Here is a 13,503-nt window from a genome sequence, read left to right as displayed (position 1 = left end):
TTTTCCTTATAGTTTACCTTTGACTTCTCCCTGGCTATGAAATCAGCTTTTTTATTTTAGTGAGCAATTACTTGAAATGACAGTCTTTTAAACACACAGGTAATTCTGGTGGCTTGCAAAATTACCAGAACATGTTAGGGTGCTTTAATAGTGCATACTCGAAAAACATACAAGTAGACATTCTGGTCTTCTCTTACCAACCTTTTATAAAATCTTTTGAGTTAATTATTGCTTCTTTATCTAATGTATATTTGAGTAATGTCTCCCAGTGTAGGCAAGCTAATCTGTAGTGCTGCTGCAGCTTGGAACTTTTGTTCCAAATAAAGCCTGTGAGATGCTTGGAAATCCAGACAGTATAACAGCATTTCAGAGTCAGGTTTTAGAAGCATTATTAAGACGACAGGATATGCATACTCACATCGACAGACTGCTTAGAAGAAATCTCACAAGACTGTGTTAAATTATTTGCTTTGGATCCTAGAGGATCCTGGGTTTGATCTTGTTAGATAGAAGGCATTAGCTCAGTCTCTGTCCAAGATTCTTTGAAGCTTTGGTTTTTCATCCAGTTGTACTTGGCACCCTTTTAATGGTATTCATTGATGAACCTTCTTACAAGACCTGTTTCTGTGAAAGAGCTGTCCTGTACTGACAGATCCCGAAGCAGTCCAACATAGATGCTGTTTCTTCTAATTTGGTTTATGTCATTAGATATCTGTACAATCATGGAAGTTAGATATTCGGTGTGCTTTAACTTTGCTTCAAAGGAAGAAGGCAGACTTTGGAGAACAGGTGTGTGAAAGGTGAGTCAACAAGTCAGTCTTGCAGCAGAACGCAGCCGGGGTGTTGCTGCATAGCCATGTTTATCAGAATAGAAAGAAAATACTAATGTAAGCCATATTGGCTGAATATTTGATGCAACTACTGCAAGTATGCTGGCAGAAGTTCTGCTCTAGTGTTTTCTATTTGGGGCTTCTGAGCGGGCGGTTGGACTAGGTGACCTCCTGAGGTCCTTTCCAAGCCGGATTACGCTGTGATCCTGTGACTCTGTACGTGCGCGTATGTATGTGTATAACCACAGACAGCAATGGCCCAGGGCTGGAGAGGAGGGGAGACTTTAGTGAACTCTAGTGCGGACTGTATAGCAGTGCTGGGCTGGTGACACGGGGCCTCCCTAAGCTACGCGGAGGGCTTGTATTGTCACGCTGGTGCTGGGGCTGTTACTCCTGCTGGCGAGGTTGGAGTTGGCATGCGAATTTGACTCTGCTTGTCATACTCTCTGCTGCTTTTGTCTGGGGAAACAGGCTTAGGGAGGGAAATCTTTCTGATTTGTCCACTTAAAGGTATTATCTTCGGAGAGGTGATGATGGAATCCATACGCTGACTATTGTATTGTTACCATCTGCTGCCAAACAGACGTGACTCCCCATAGAAACCAGTATTTATTTTTCAAAGGCCAACAATTATTCATGCAGGCAACTTTCAAAGCTTTGAAACCTTTTTCCTGTTCAGTGAAAGATCTGTGAAAGAACAGGGAATAACAATTGGTTGTTTTGCGCAGGAGTGTTAATAGTGTGAGAAATCTTAATTTTTACCCTCGTAGAAGCTTAGCTGGCAGTTGTACTGCAAAAATGTTTTGGTATACGTTGGGGGTGTGTATACACACATATGCGCTTTTCTTTATATAAAATATATTTCCGTTCTTTTCTATACCAGGAGAAGGAGGATAGGCATTACTGGATTATATAAATTTACCTTTGTTTAAAAAGTAGTCTTTTAAAGTTTTTTTTGTTTGGTTTCTTTTGTTTTTTAGTTAGTTGTAGAAAAACATTCCTGTAGAGCAATAGTCTGAAAGACAAGGAAATTAAGAAAGGTGAAAGCAGATCTGTTTCAAAGCGCAGTCTTTGTTCTGACGCCATGTTTTAAGTTATGTAGCGTTCTAAGTTTGAAGCCTTTCCAAAGGACATTATCTCAATATTCATCATAGTTGGTCAGAAATATTTGCCCTTATCCTGGAGTGCCCTGCAGTCCCTTGTCAGCCTTGGTGAATAGCCGGAGCTGTAAAGCTGACTTTGCTTGCTGTGAGAGGATTTTCTCGGAATAGAAAGATGTGACTCTTTTGTCTTGTAGTCCCACACAGTTTGTTCTCCTCCACTGCCCCTGCGTACCACCTCTCCCTCCCAGGGATGTACAGGCTGTTCTGCAGTGCCCCATCTCACCCGTATAATGGTATTAGTAGTTGTTGGAAGTTAAAATAGCCTTTAAAGCCCTGACTCACAAGATGTAGCTTGGGGGAGAGAGTTTGGAGGTCTGGCTGGTTTTGCTGATGGCCGTTAAGTGGGTGTACTACCGGGTTGAGTGATGCGCAGCTCCACAGGGGAGCCCAGAGCAGTTTTCTGCTTAAGGTTTTTCCCCAAGCAAAACCCAAGCGTTGCCCTTTCAGTTCATGAAATATTTGCGAAGGGTTGGATTAGCTGACTGTGTCTGTGACTAAATTGCTTTTCCATTTATCTGTCTGGAAGTGTTTAACAGGTTTCAGCTCAAATAAACAGGTAGTTGAATACAGGTTATTAGGTAGTATGAATGATTCCTGGAATCCCGGGTGTGTCTCAAGATGAAGGTAGTTTTTGTGAAGATGAGTATTTTAGGGTTAATGAGAAGTTTTGCCAATCCTCTCTAACTCTGTTGTTTCTTGGGAGTGTGTGCCTTTGTTTAGCGTAAATGTAGAACTATCGCTTAATTATTCCTTGTTGCAACTAATGTAGTTTAGGAACACATTAGATTGCTATCTAAGCGCGATTTGGCGGCTTAACTAGCAGCAGGGAAAGACTTGGTGGCAGTTGCTGCTGCTGTTGTAAAACCTGTCCCTACAATAAGTTTTGAAACACATCTGAAGACAGATTTTAAATTTAGATTTCTTTTATTAAAAAATGTTTAAAATATTTTTTGGTCTTGATGGCAGGAGTATATGGCAATATGGCTATCTTGGGGCAGTTTGAAGATTTGCTGTTTGTTTCTTTTTTCTTTTTAATTTTTTTGTCTAACTAAAAGCTTTATGACCTAGAATAATTTTCTTTCCCAGTATAATAATATTGGTTGTCCCAGATTTCAGATGAAAATAGTATTCATCCTGTTTTTTCTCATTTGCTTTAATTATGTGTTTGTTCATCTTTTAAGTCTTTCACTGGATCTATCAACAGAAGAAAATACAATTTTTTTTTCGCTTAATTACGTCTCTGAAGGTGGTGTGGGGTTTTTGTTTCTGTTTTGTCTTTAATGGAGCAGAGTAGCAACAAGCTCACTGTAGACAGAGGGGAAATTCATCATTCTTCTTGCTTTAATGTGCTGCTTGGGAACAGCAGTGTGTCTTGTATATTTGTAAAAACTAAAAATCCACAGATCAGCATGAATCTGCCATGCTACTTCATGTTCCCTCTTGTGATAGCACAAATGACAGCATGGTTTCTATGAGCAGTGAACTGATTCTGCTGAAAATAAACCTGACAAGTCATATGGTTAACTCTTACCTAAATCTGTTTCCTGATTCATCTCACCATATTGTGGAACAAATTCTGGTTCTGGTAGAAGGGAAGAAGCGACAGTAAGGGCTCGGTAAGGAAATGAGGCTGTCCATTTTGGACTAGGTTAAAGTAGTATTTTTTTTTTTTTCCCCCCAGTAAAGAAGTATTCTGGAATTTCATGTTGACACTTCAATATTTTGGTATCTAGCATAATCTATGCCTTGGGTTGAATGTCTGCTTTGTCCAAAACTGTCACTTCTTTTGCTGGTTCTGGGGTTTGGGGTGTGAGAAAGATCTAAAACAAAGCATCTCTTTCATATTTTCAAATGTTGCTATTGAATCAGAGGGCTTTTTTTGGCAGATGTTTCTTGATCAAAGATTGGTTTGTGCAATGAGTTGCCCAGTTCTGATAGCAGTAATGTGTTTCATTCTGATGCTCTGCAAAGCGTGGGCTGTTCTCTTAGCACGTCTGTCTTGCTCCTTAAAAACACTTTCCTGTAAACTTTCTTAGTATGGTCTGAAGTTTTGCGTTCTTAAACTGTGGAGCAAGTCATCCTTATCTTTCAGAAATCACTGCCGTGGCTTTTGGATGCGTAAGGTTCTCCAAGCAGCCATGTGGCCTGCTTTGTCTTGAAGGGAAAATGAGAATTTGCTTCCTTTTCGTTTCTGTTGTGACTACTTGAATGGAGCTGAGAAATTTGAAATATTTGTATAATAATCAGTCTGCTGATCTTAAGAGCAGTTGATCAGCAGAGATTCCAAGCCAGTTGTCCTCAGCAGTGCTGTGCTGCTAAGGCATGCTTGCTTGGGTGATACCAGCCAGTTCTGATCGGTACCCCAGTCTCAGTGCTCTGCTACAGCCTTTTTATTCCGTCTTCAAATGTCTGTCAGTCCTTTTTGCTCTGCTTTCCGTCAGCACTTTTAGCTGCCCTGAAAGATGCCTTATCTCACCAGATCTCAGACGTGCAGTCCTCTCACAAGGAGCTCCACGCTCTCTGACTTGACAGGGTGCTTTGTCTGCCCAAGGCTGTTGGGCAGGAAGGCCGCCCAGGCTTTTCTGCCTGGGTGATGGTATTAGTGCTTCTGTGCCAGTAATTGCATTCCCCCGTCTTCTGAATTACTGCACAGATAGGATTAGTATTAAAAACAGCTCTGTTCTTTCACGTTTAAGGGATGTCACGTGGGGAAGTGAAATGAGGTTTGTACCTGACTCCCTCCCTGGTGCGGCTCATTTACCTTTGACATAATTGCATAATGTACGTTCTGTAACTAATAGCTGAATTAGAAGTTAGCGTGCAGGAAATAAATTTCTGATGCGAGCCTTCTAGTGATGATAAATCTGGATGATGTACTTCTTGGGAAGTAATGAGGGCTAATAAATTGGAAGTAAATTAAGTAACTTGTGTGTATTTTTTTTTTTTTTCCTAGAACCATAGAGCAGACCCAGAAGAACTATTTACAAAACTGGAACGCATTGGGAAAGGCTCCTTTGGTGAAGTCTTTAAAGGAATTGATAATCGGACACAACAAGTGGTTGCTATAAAAATCATAGATCTTGAGGAAGCAGAAGATGAAATAGAAGATATACAGCAAGAGATAACTGTTTTAAGCCAGTGTGATAGTCCTTATGTAACAAAATACTACGGATCATATTTAAAGGTAATGTATAATATTGTTCTAAGATTTGCTAGCATCCAGTTGTGTGGAATGCAGCTAGGAGAAAATTCTAAAATTGAGGAAGAGTTCATGACAACATGACCTTTTTTTAGCGGGTTTTTGGTTTTCCTTGAACGGAGCTTTTCACTTTGTTTTGCTCCTTTTGCTGCTTTGCTCTTTGAGGCTGAAATTTTGCACAAAATGGCTAGAGAATGAACAGAGTTGATAGAGGATTCCTGTTGCTATTGCTATTGCTTTTGGATCTTGGTTTTCTGTCTTCCCTCCACCATCCCAGCACAGTTTTGTGGCCTTTCTGGGGAAGAAAAAAATACCTTCATAGCTATAGAAACAAAAACCTTTCTTTGATATGGAAAGAAGCCCTGCACTGTGTAGAGATGTGTTGGTAATTATGCGGCACGGTAGGGCTGAGACAAAGTAAAACTGACATCAGCAGAGTTGTGTAACCGCTGTGTGAAATGTTATCTAAGGCATAATTTAAAAACAAACAAACAAAAATGAAAACTTACAGAAATCCAAAATGTTGAGTAAGTCTTTTTAACTTGCAAAACTATCCAGGTATAATCACCTTAAATATTGCTTAAATGATCTGCAGGGCATACGTTTTCAGATGGTTTAAAAAAAAAACAAAAACCAACCATCAAACTAAAACCATTTAATAAAAGCTAAAGTACTAACCATAGTTAGAGATATCTTAAATGTCTGGGGTTTTTTGTTTGTGTGTGTCTGTTTGGGTTTTTTTTTGGGGGGGGGGGGGGTTGTTTGTTTTTGGTTGGTTTGCTTGGGTTTGGGTTTTCGTGGGTTTTTGTTGGTTTGTTTTATGGAGTTTTTTTCTTCCCCTGTCATTTCTGGCTCCTTAAGGTACAGTGTGTTTTTTGACATTATTCTAAAGACAGATCTCTGAGAGAGGTTCCTGTGTCACGCTTTCTCTTTCAGTGATAGTGTAGAAGTATTTGCAGTATTTGTTTAATAGCGTTCCTTGTAGATTTGCGGATTTTCCTCTTTAAATTGCCAAAGTATTCCATTTTTAATATTTGAATGCTAAGTGGGTAACTTAATTTTCTGTAGTCCAAATACTAAATTCTCATTTTGACCGAAGTAAGACAGCTGTGGTGGCTTGCTGTTTACTTAGTTGCTCAGTATTCTTTGGGTTCTTCTCCCTGAAGTGAAAATACAAGTTGTCACTGATGTCCCATCTTTCCTTCTCTTTACTGGGCTCAATCCGTGAGATTTTCGTTTTGTTTGTTATTAGGTGATAGAGGTCTGGGGTGCAGTAGAATTTACTTTCGCACATCATAGTGTATTAGAACAAGCTGGTTCTTCTCAAGATGACTCTGAATTCAGCTAGCAGTGTTCCCCGGGAGCAGTGCACAAATGGTACTGCAGATCCAGACTTCTTTACAGTCTTTTTTACAGTCCTTTCTTTTCTGAGGTGAGCTAAGTCCTAAATATTACCCTCCTGGGTATCTGTCACTTCAAGTTTGTGTTGTAAAAGCCCAGTTGTTTGCCCTGAAGTATGAGCAGGTCAAGGTAAATCTTGGAAAAGCGTTTTTGCTTGGAAAAGCGCTCTTGGTAAAGTTCAGAATTAACCAGTGATTTCAGCAGCTGGAAATGGAGAAATGAAACCGCTCTTTGGTGAGTGTTTTGGTTTTTTTTTTTTTTTGTTTGTTTGTTTGTTCGGGCTTCTTTTTGAGGGGTGGTGAGTGGAAAAAGCTTTATAAGTCATCGATTGAATAGGGAAAGAAAACAGTCTTTGAAGGTAGGTACGGAAAGCAAAAAGGGTGTTGCAAATCTGCATAAGTACCTGTGCATCTCAGCAGATTGGCTTGGTATGCAAGTCTTTCCCTTTCTGTTCCTTTTCTTAGATACATAAATATAGTTATTCTGTCAGTGATATAAAACTTTAAACTTCTGGTTAGGTTTTTCTTACTTTTTAAAAATCCTGGCAAATACAGGATCATGTTATTGCTGCAGTATTTTCTTCCCCACTGAGTTCTTTCCATGTCTATTCTACATGGATAAATTCTGAAAGATTAATGCTGATCTTCTGTTTACTTTTCACACTTCCAATGTGTTTGGGGAAGGAAAATCTATGTGTAGAGCTTGGGGAGGTGTTTGTGGTATTTTGGTTACTTTCCATTCCTTTCAGAAATTCCTCTTTAAGAAAATAAAACAAAAGAAAACCCTAAAAAGTGGTTCACAGGAATGTTTTTCATCCCAGACTAGCATGACAGGTAATTCTGCTGCTTGCTGTTCCCCAAGTAAAGGAATAAAAATGTCCACAAATAAATGAACACTTTTAGTTCTGTAATTAAAAATAAATAAATAAAAGGACTGTTTAAGTAGAACCGTGGCTCTGAATTTTTCTTAGGCTAGATTTATCCTTGGTTACTAATATGAGATCTTTCAGCTTGAGATTCCTCAGGGGAAAGAGTGTATTAGCTTTGTTAAATGTGCAAAGAATCTTTTATGCTGCATTTTCATTTCAGTAATAACAGCTATTTTAAAAGCTGCATCTGTCTACTTTGTTTTTTTTTTTTTTACTTAATTGCTGTAGCTTTTAACTTTTTATTAGCTGTTACTCTGAGAATGGCTGTCAGCCTACGTTTTTAGCCATGTAGTATGTCATTCATGATTTAATTTCTCCACTGTAGATATCTCTTGGAAACACATAACTTTATAATTAACGGTTAAAGACCATTGAGGCTAAATTCTGAAAATTAAGACAACTTATTTCTTACAAAGCAAAATCCTAGGCTGCAGAGATTAACAGCAGTTTGCTGTGGATATGACTGGTACGTAGATCACGCTCAAATTGGTCCCATAGGTTTGTTGGTGAATACTTAGTTTTGTGTATAAAGATCACTGAAAGTATTGTAGAAATACCTTTTAAGGTAGTGGTTAAAAAGAGCATAAACATACAGTAAATAGGAGGTATTTCAAAATTGAAGAGAGTTTTTTTTTTTGTTTTTTTTTTTTTTCCTTTTCATCTTTATTTACAGGAAAACAAAGCAGTTGAGCCAGTCTGCCCTTTTTCAGATCATGCTTATGGAATAGAAATAGTTTACTAAAAGATATTAATCATATATGTAGCTTTCCCTGAAGCTCTAGGAATGGCATTAGAAATGTTTTTGAGTTTTGCACTGTTTAAATCAAAGAAACTTAGTATTTTCCTGACTATACCAAAGCAAACCCTCAGTGCAAAGGCATTCAGGTTGCCTACAGCACTTACTGATATTTCTTAGCTGAATAATCTAGATCTGGTGTAAATCTTTCTTTAAATTTGATAGTGTCTACTTTGAAGCAACTGCAGCTGAGACAACGTGTTGGCTTCAGGCTTTTCCTGCGTGCCTCAGTTCATCCAGCTGAACTGTAGCGGAACATCTTCTGTCGTTACCTGGGTTTTTAACCAATTTTAAGTAAGCTTTGACTAAGCAGATCATTCTTGTCATCAATTAATAGTCAGTTTCAGGTTTCCCTCTGGTAAGATAGCGTATTTGATAATTAAAAGTTGTTATGACTAAACCACAAAGTAAGAGATGTTAACTGTGAGTGTTTTCTAACTGCAAGCATTTCAGATGAGATATTTTATTTTTGTACGGTCCGTTCTACATGTCCTGCAGCTTTAGAGTTTCCTTGCGCTTCAGGATGCAAAGCCAGCCTTGTGTCTGACAACGATGGAGTGGCCAGGTCTCTGGGAGCCTGGGGTTTCCCAGCTACAGGCTGGAAGGCTCTTCCAGGCTCTTCCAGATGCACCTGCTGCTGAAAGGGGGAAGGGAAGAGTGTCTTCATCTCAATTACTTGATTTACTAATTTTTAACTTAGTCAGCTCAGCTGATGCCGTGTAAGATACTCTTAGTTCTGCAGCCTAGCTGCTCGTTAGCTACAGCTTGTAAATCTGACTTTTAAGTGCAATTTTTAAAATACGGGCAGTCCCTTAATAGTTTTACCTAGCGTTGCAATGTCATTTGTCTGTTACCAGATATTTTACCCTTTACGAAAACCTTATCATTGGTAGAGATGGCAAGGTCTACCTTCTTGAGATTCTTGGGATAAAGCTGATGCCAAGTTTCAGTTATTGTGACAGAAAAAGCTGCAAAACTCCCCTATCTTTGTAATTTGTGGAGATTGAATAGCATTTCCCATTGAATTAATTTTAGAGCTTAGGTATTAGTAGGTTTTTTTCTGAAATTTTTGTTGAGTATCTAGCATGATCAGTAGTGTTTTCTAAACGTACTGGTGGGTGATGTACAAACATACATAAGTCAAAGAATGCACCATAATAAATGCAGTTATGTACGGTAGTAAAATGTTTTACCTTTACATCATGTCTTTCACAAATGCATGTAGAATTGTACAAGCTTAGAGCTGTGTTAATGGAACTCTTGTAACTGCAAGATAACTAAAATCCTGATGTAGATGTCTGCCGATGTTTGTGGTAGGTCAGGATCTAAATTTGTCTCATCGTCCCATATTGCACTTTGATTGCAATTAACATCACACCTCAATAAATAAAACGTCAGCTGTGTAGGGGACCCTTGAAAGCGATAGTACGTAGCAACACAGCGGTGCGAGGTACACTAGATAGCTAAAATGAGTGTTTTCCGCAAACCTAATGGCTTGTCAAAAAGTATTATTACTTTATCGGTTCAGGCAAGAGAAAGATTAAAGGTATTAAAAGTTACTGTGGTTCTGGCATGTTTTGGTTATGCAAATTTGTGAAGCTTGATAAAATACTTGAGCTGTACTTTCCATCTGATCCCACGTCTTCTCTTGATGACCAAAATTTCATGATTATTTTCCCTGTTTTGTGCTGTCTAGCCAAGGGGCTGAAATACCTATCCTTGTGACTGTTACAGACACGTGGGCTTTCTCTGTTCTTTTGCAATTAAAGCAAGCCTGAAGTTATTCTCAATTTTTCAGATTTGATTATGGAGATCTCCTAGAGTAGCATCCAGAGACTTCCATTAAAGTTGTGCAGTACTTTGTGCAGCAAAGCGTTGAGACAATCTAAAGATACTCTTTGTTCTACACTGTCTATTTATACTTGATTGACCTAAAATAGCTAGGAAAAAGGTTGTTCATGCTTGGCTAGAAAATATCCACACCCGGTTGCAGTGGATAGTAGCAATTTCTTTGAGACATTATTTCAGAAACACAGGACTTACTCATTTTCACCTGGTACTGTTTTCAAGTAATAGTCAAATCCTCCAAACACATCTGGTAACCACAATGTTTGCCTTAAACTGCAGTTCCTTGCAGGTCTTGTCAGCTGACAAAGTTGAGCTTTATAAAAACTGCTGGAATTAGCCAGCCCTTCCCTGCTGATCTCATAATATTGGAATAGACTCTCATAAATGGTGTGGTTTTTAAATTCAGTGTAAACCTAATAGAGCACACTTTGTTAAGATAATTGGACGTGCTTCTTTTAGAAACTGCACCTTTATTTGCTTGTTGAGTTTTCTTTAGATTTCTGTCACCACTCAGGCAATAGGGTCGGAAAGCATACAATGTAGAATGCAAAAGTCTTTAAAAAGTAGTTGTGCCCTAAGTTTGTGCTCTGTTACAAGGAACTAGCACTAGTAAGTATTTGCTGGAGAGTTTAACAGCTTGCGTGGTACATCGCCAGGTCTGGTTCAGTTGAGTATTTTTAATAACTAGGTTTTGTTTTAAATAAAGAATTGTTTTTATTCATAGAATTTCTTAGAGTAGTAGCCCATAGATTAATATTTGGGTTTCTTCTGATATGTGAGGGGACTCTGGCAAGAAATAGCAGAAGGTCCCAGTTTTGAAACATACACTCTATACATGTAATACCAAATTTTTCCAGTTTTGTTTATGTGAACCAGCCACCTTTTGCAGGTATGTCCAAGGGCGAAGTCAGCATCTAGAAATCAATGTTAGAAGCATTTGTCAGTTCTAGTATTCTAGTAGTTGAGACATCTCCACTAAGAAAGCACAGAAACTCCTGTACTCCCAGGGGTTGAGATTCAAATAGCACATGGTGAAGGAATACATGCACTGTCCAATAGTACTACAAATAATTAAAAAAATAATTCTTAAGGCAGGTTCCTTAAGTCATACATTTCATTGAATTCTGTTGTTCTTATCTTTGGCTGTTTAATGGCTGATTTTGAACCTCTGATCTGAAAACTTTGGAAACCTGAGCGTCTCTAGGGTTCCAGGTCTGGCGGTGCTGTTTCTCCTGGCTGGCGGTTGTAGTGCTTGGAATCGGAGCAGCCCCTGCGGTAGCGGGCATGTCTGGTGGCGGGGTAGGCGTCCTTGGGTATGGGCGTGTTCAAGGGCTGTCAGTTTTCACTTTTTGCTGGATTTGGCAGCTTAAGTTGGAGCTTGTGGATGTGTCAGATACACACTTGCATGTAGGTGAAGAGGCACCTGGCGGCTTTAAATTCCTCTTGTCTTTGAAGTGTGTTCATGCTCACTTTCGCTCAAAAGCAATTTTAAGTTCTGAGTATTTTCCTCGGATGAGAGGTGTGCTGATGTTACAAGAAAGTTTCCTAGTAAAATTTTAATGCTTCTGTATCACAAATGGCTGGAATTAATAATTGTCATGCAAAGGCAATCTTTTGTAAGAACTACAATCTTACACTAAAACACCTAGTTTAAATTTAAACCACCACCAAATCACTTTCTTCTTTTAAGTTCCATTCCTTTAGGTGGAATCATTTTAGATACCAGTTAGTGGAAAATTATTAGTGGTGGTGGGGTTTTTTTGTTGCTTTTTTAAAATACAGAAGTCAGACTTTAATTGGTATTTAGACATCTTGCACAGGAGCTGCGTAATCATTCTACAAGAAGTAATTACATGTGACTTGGTGATTATTGGGGCTCGATGTTTGCGTTCTCCTGACAGTATGCTGGTAGTCTATAGAAATAGATGTTTGTTGGTGGTGGTTTGGTTTGTTTGTTTTGTTTTTATGGCAGACTTGGACTTCTAACCCCTGCCTTCCTTTACAGGGCACAAAACTATGGATAATAATGGAATACTTGGGTGGAGGGTCAGCTTTGGATCTTGTAAGTATATGATTTTTTTGCATTATAAATACTAGTGAACCTTATTTCCTTGTGCTTTCGTATCTCTTTATAAAACCTAGTCTGTGGAGGCGGCTGATATTGCATCACTGCTGCATTGTAATGCTCCAAAAAGGTGTGAATTTGCATGGTAGTTCTGTTATATTGAGTTGATGTAGATTTTTTTTTTTTTCCCCTGTTTGTCTCTAAGCATTAGAAGCATCCATTTGTTTTCAGTCAAATTTAAGGCAATTTTTTTTTCGTTAGTACAAGGAGAAGTACCATTCTTGCCATACGTGGTGGGTTTTTTGGGTCATCTGTCTCACATGCTGTGTCCCTCCCCCACAAGTGGAATATTCATTACACTTGAATAAAAAAATGTTTCCTTTGGGATTGGGTCTCACGAATGAATGAAGTGTGTGCCCACAGAGTACAGTTAATTTTAACTGGTTAAAAGGTGTCAGGTTTTCCATTTTCAGGTATTTTCAGTTAAGCATGAAAGTGCCTTTTATTTAAGATAGTGTAGCATTCATGAAGGATGTAGCTTAGAGAGCACAAGAGCACAGTCCACTGTATGTGGATGTGGTTTCCCCATCCTTTCAGTGCAGCTCTGCCTCAGCTGTAAAGCTTAGACCCACCCTTTCCTGTAAGATAATATAACTCAGTCTTTGTTTGTGTGATTCTGAAGGAAAAATATCATGGCTTCAGTGTTAAAGAACAGTGTTAATTACGTATTTGCTAGCAGTGGTCCTGTCTGCAAGAGTTGAAGTGTGTGCTTAACTTCATAAATCTTTTTAGACATTATGAAATTACATCACATCAACACAGCTATGGAGATGCAAAAACATAGTAATTATGTGTAGTGTGTAGTAGTTTGTAGCTCTGGAACTTAGTCGTTTTGAGTAAAGGGCTGTTAGATGCTTACTGTTTAACACTTTGGAGTAGTTGATAGTCCTCTGTGGAACGTCAGAAATAATGAAAGAGCTTTCACTAGTGACAACTGAAACCACTGAACCTTTAGAGGAATAACACTATGTTTTGCTTCAGTTTGCCATACCATAATTTTGTGGTGTTCTCTGTTTGTGTTGTGTTGTTGTTAATTTTTTTTTTAATAGCAGAATCACCCACCTTAATTGCTTCTGTTCTGTTTACATAGCTTTCCAATGTGTAGAGTTTACACTTGTTCCATACTAGCATTTTTATAGTAGCGCATTATGTTCTTGACGCAAAAGCAAATATGGAATCAAAAATGCTGTAACAGGAAAAAAAATGCATCATT

The 13,503-nt window shown here is 38.6% G+C and overlaps 1 protein-coding gene across 2 annotated transcripts in view; it reads left to right on the top strand.

The window, feature by feature from the left end:
• The window catches only part of STK26 (serine/threonine kinase 26), a 32,203-nt gene that overhangs the window by 11,148 nt on the left and 7,552 nt on the right, over positions 1-13,503 (top strand). For both annotated transcript variants that reach the window (XM_074599766.1, XM_074599767.1), the window contains exons 3-4: positions 4,947-5,177; positions 12,171-12,227. In XM_074599766.1, coding sequence (XP_074455867.1) covers positions 4,947-5,177; positions 12,171-12,227 — 288 coding nt within the window. The remainder of the gene's footprint in view (positions 1-4,946; positions 5,178-12,170; positions 12,228-13,503) is intronic.

Source organism: Larus michahellis, chromosome 9 (assembly GCF_964199755.1).
Source record: "Larus michahellis chromosome 9, bLarMic1.1, whole genome shotgun sequence".
NCBI lineage: Eukaryota > Metazoa > Chordata > Aves > Charadriiformes > Laridae > Larus > Larus michahellis.
The sequence above is the reverse complement of the archived record's forward strand: the minus strand, read 5'-3'. Positions and strand labels throughout refer to the sequence as shown.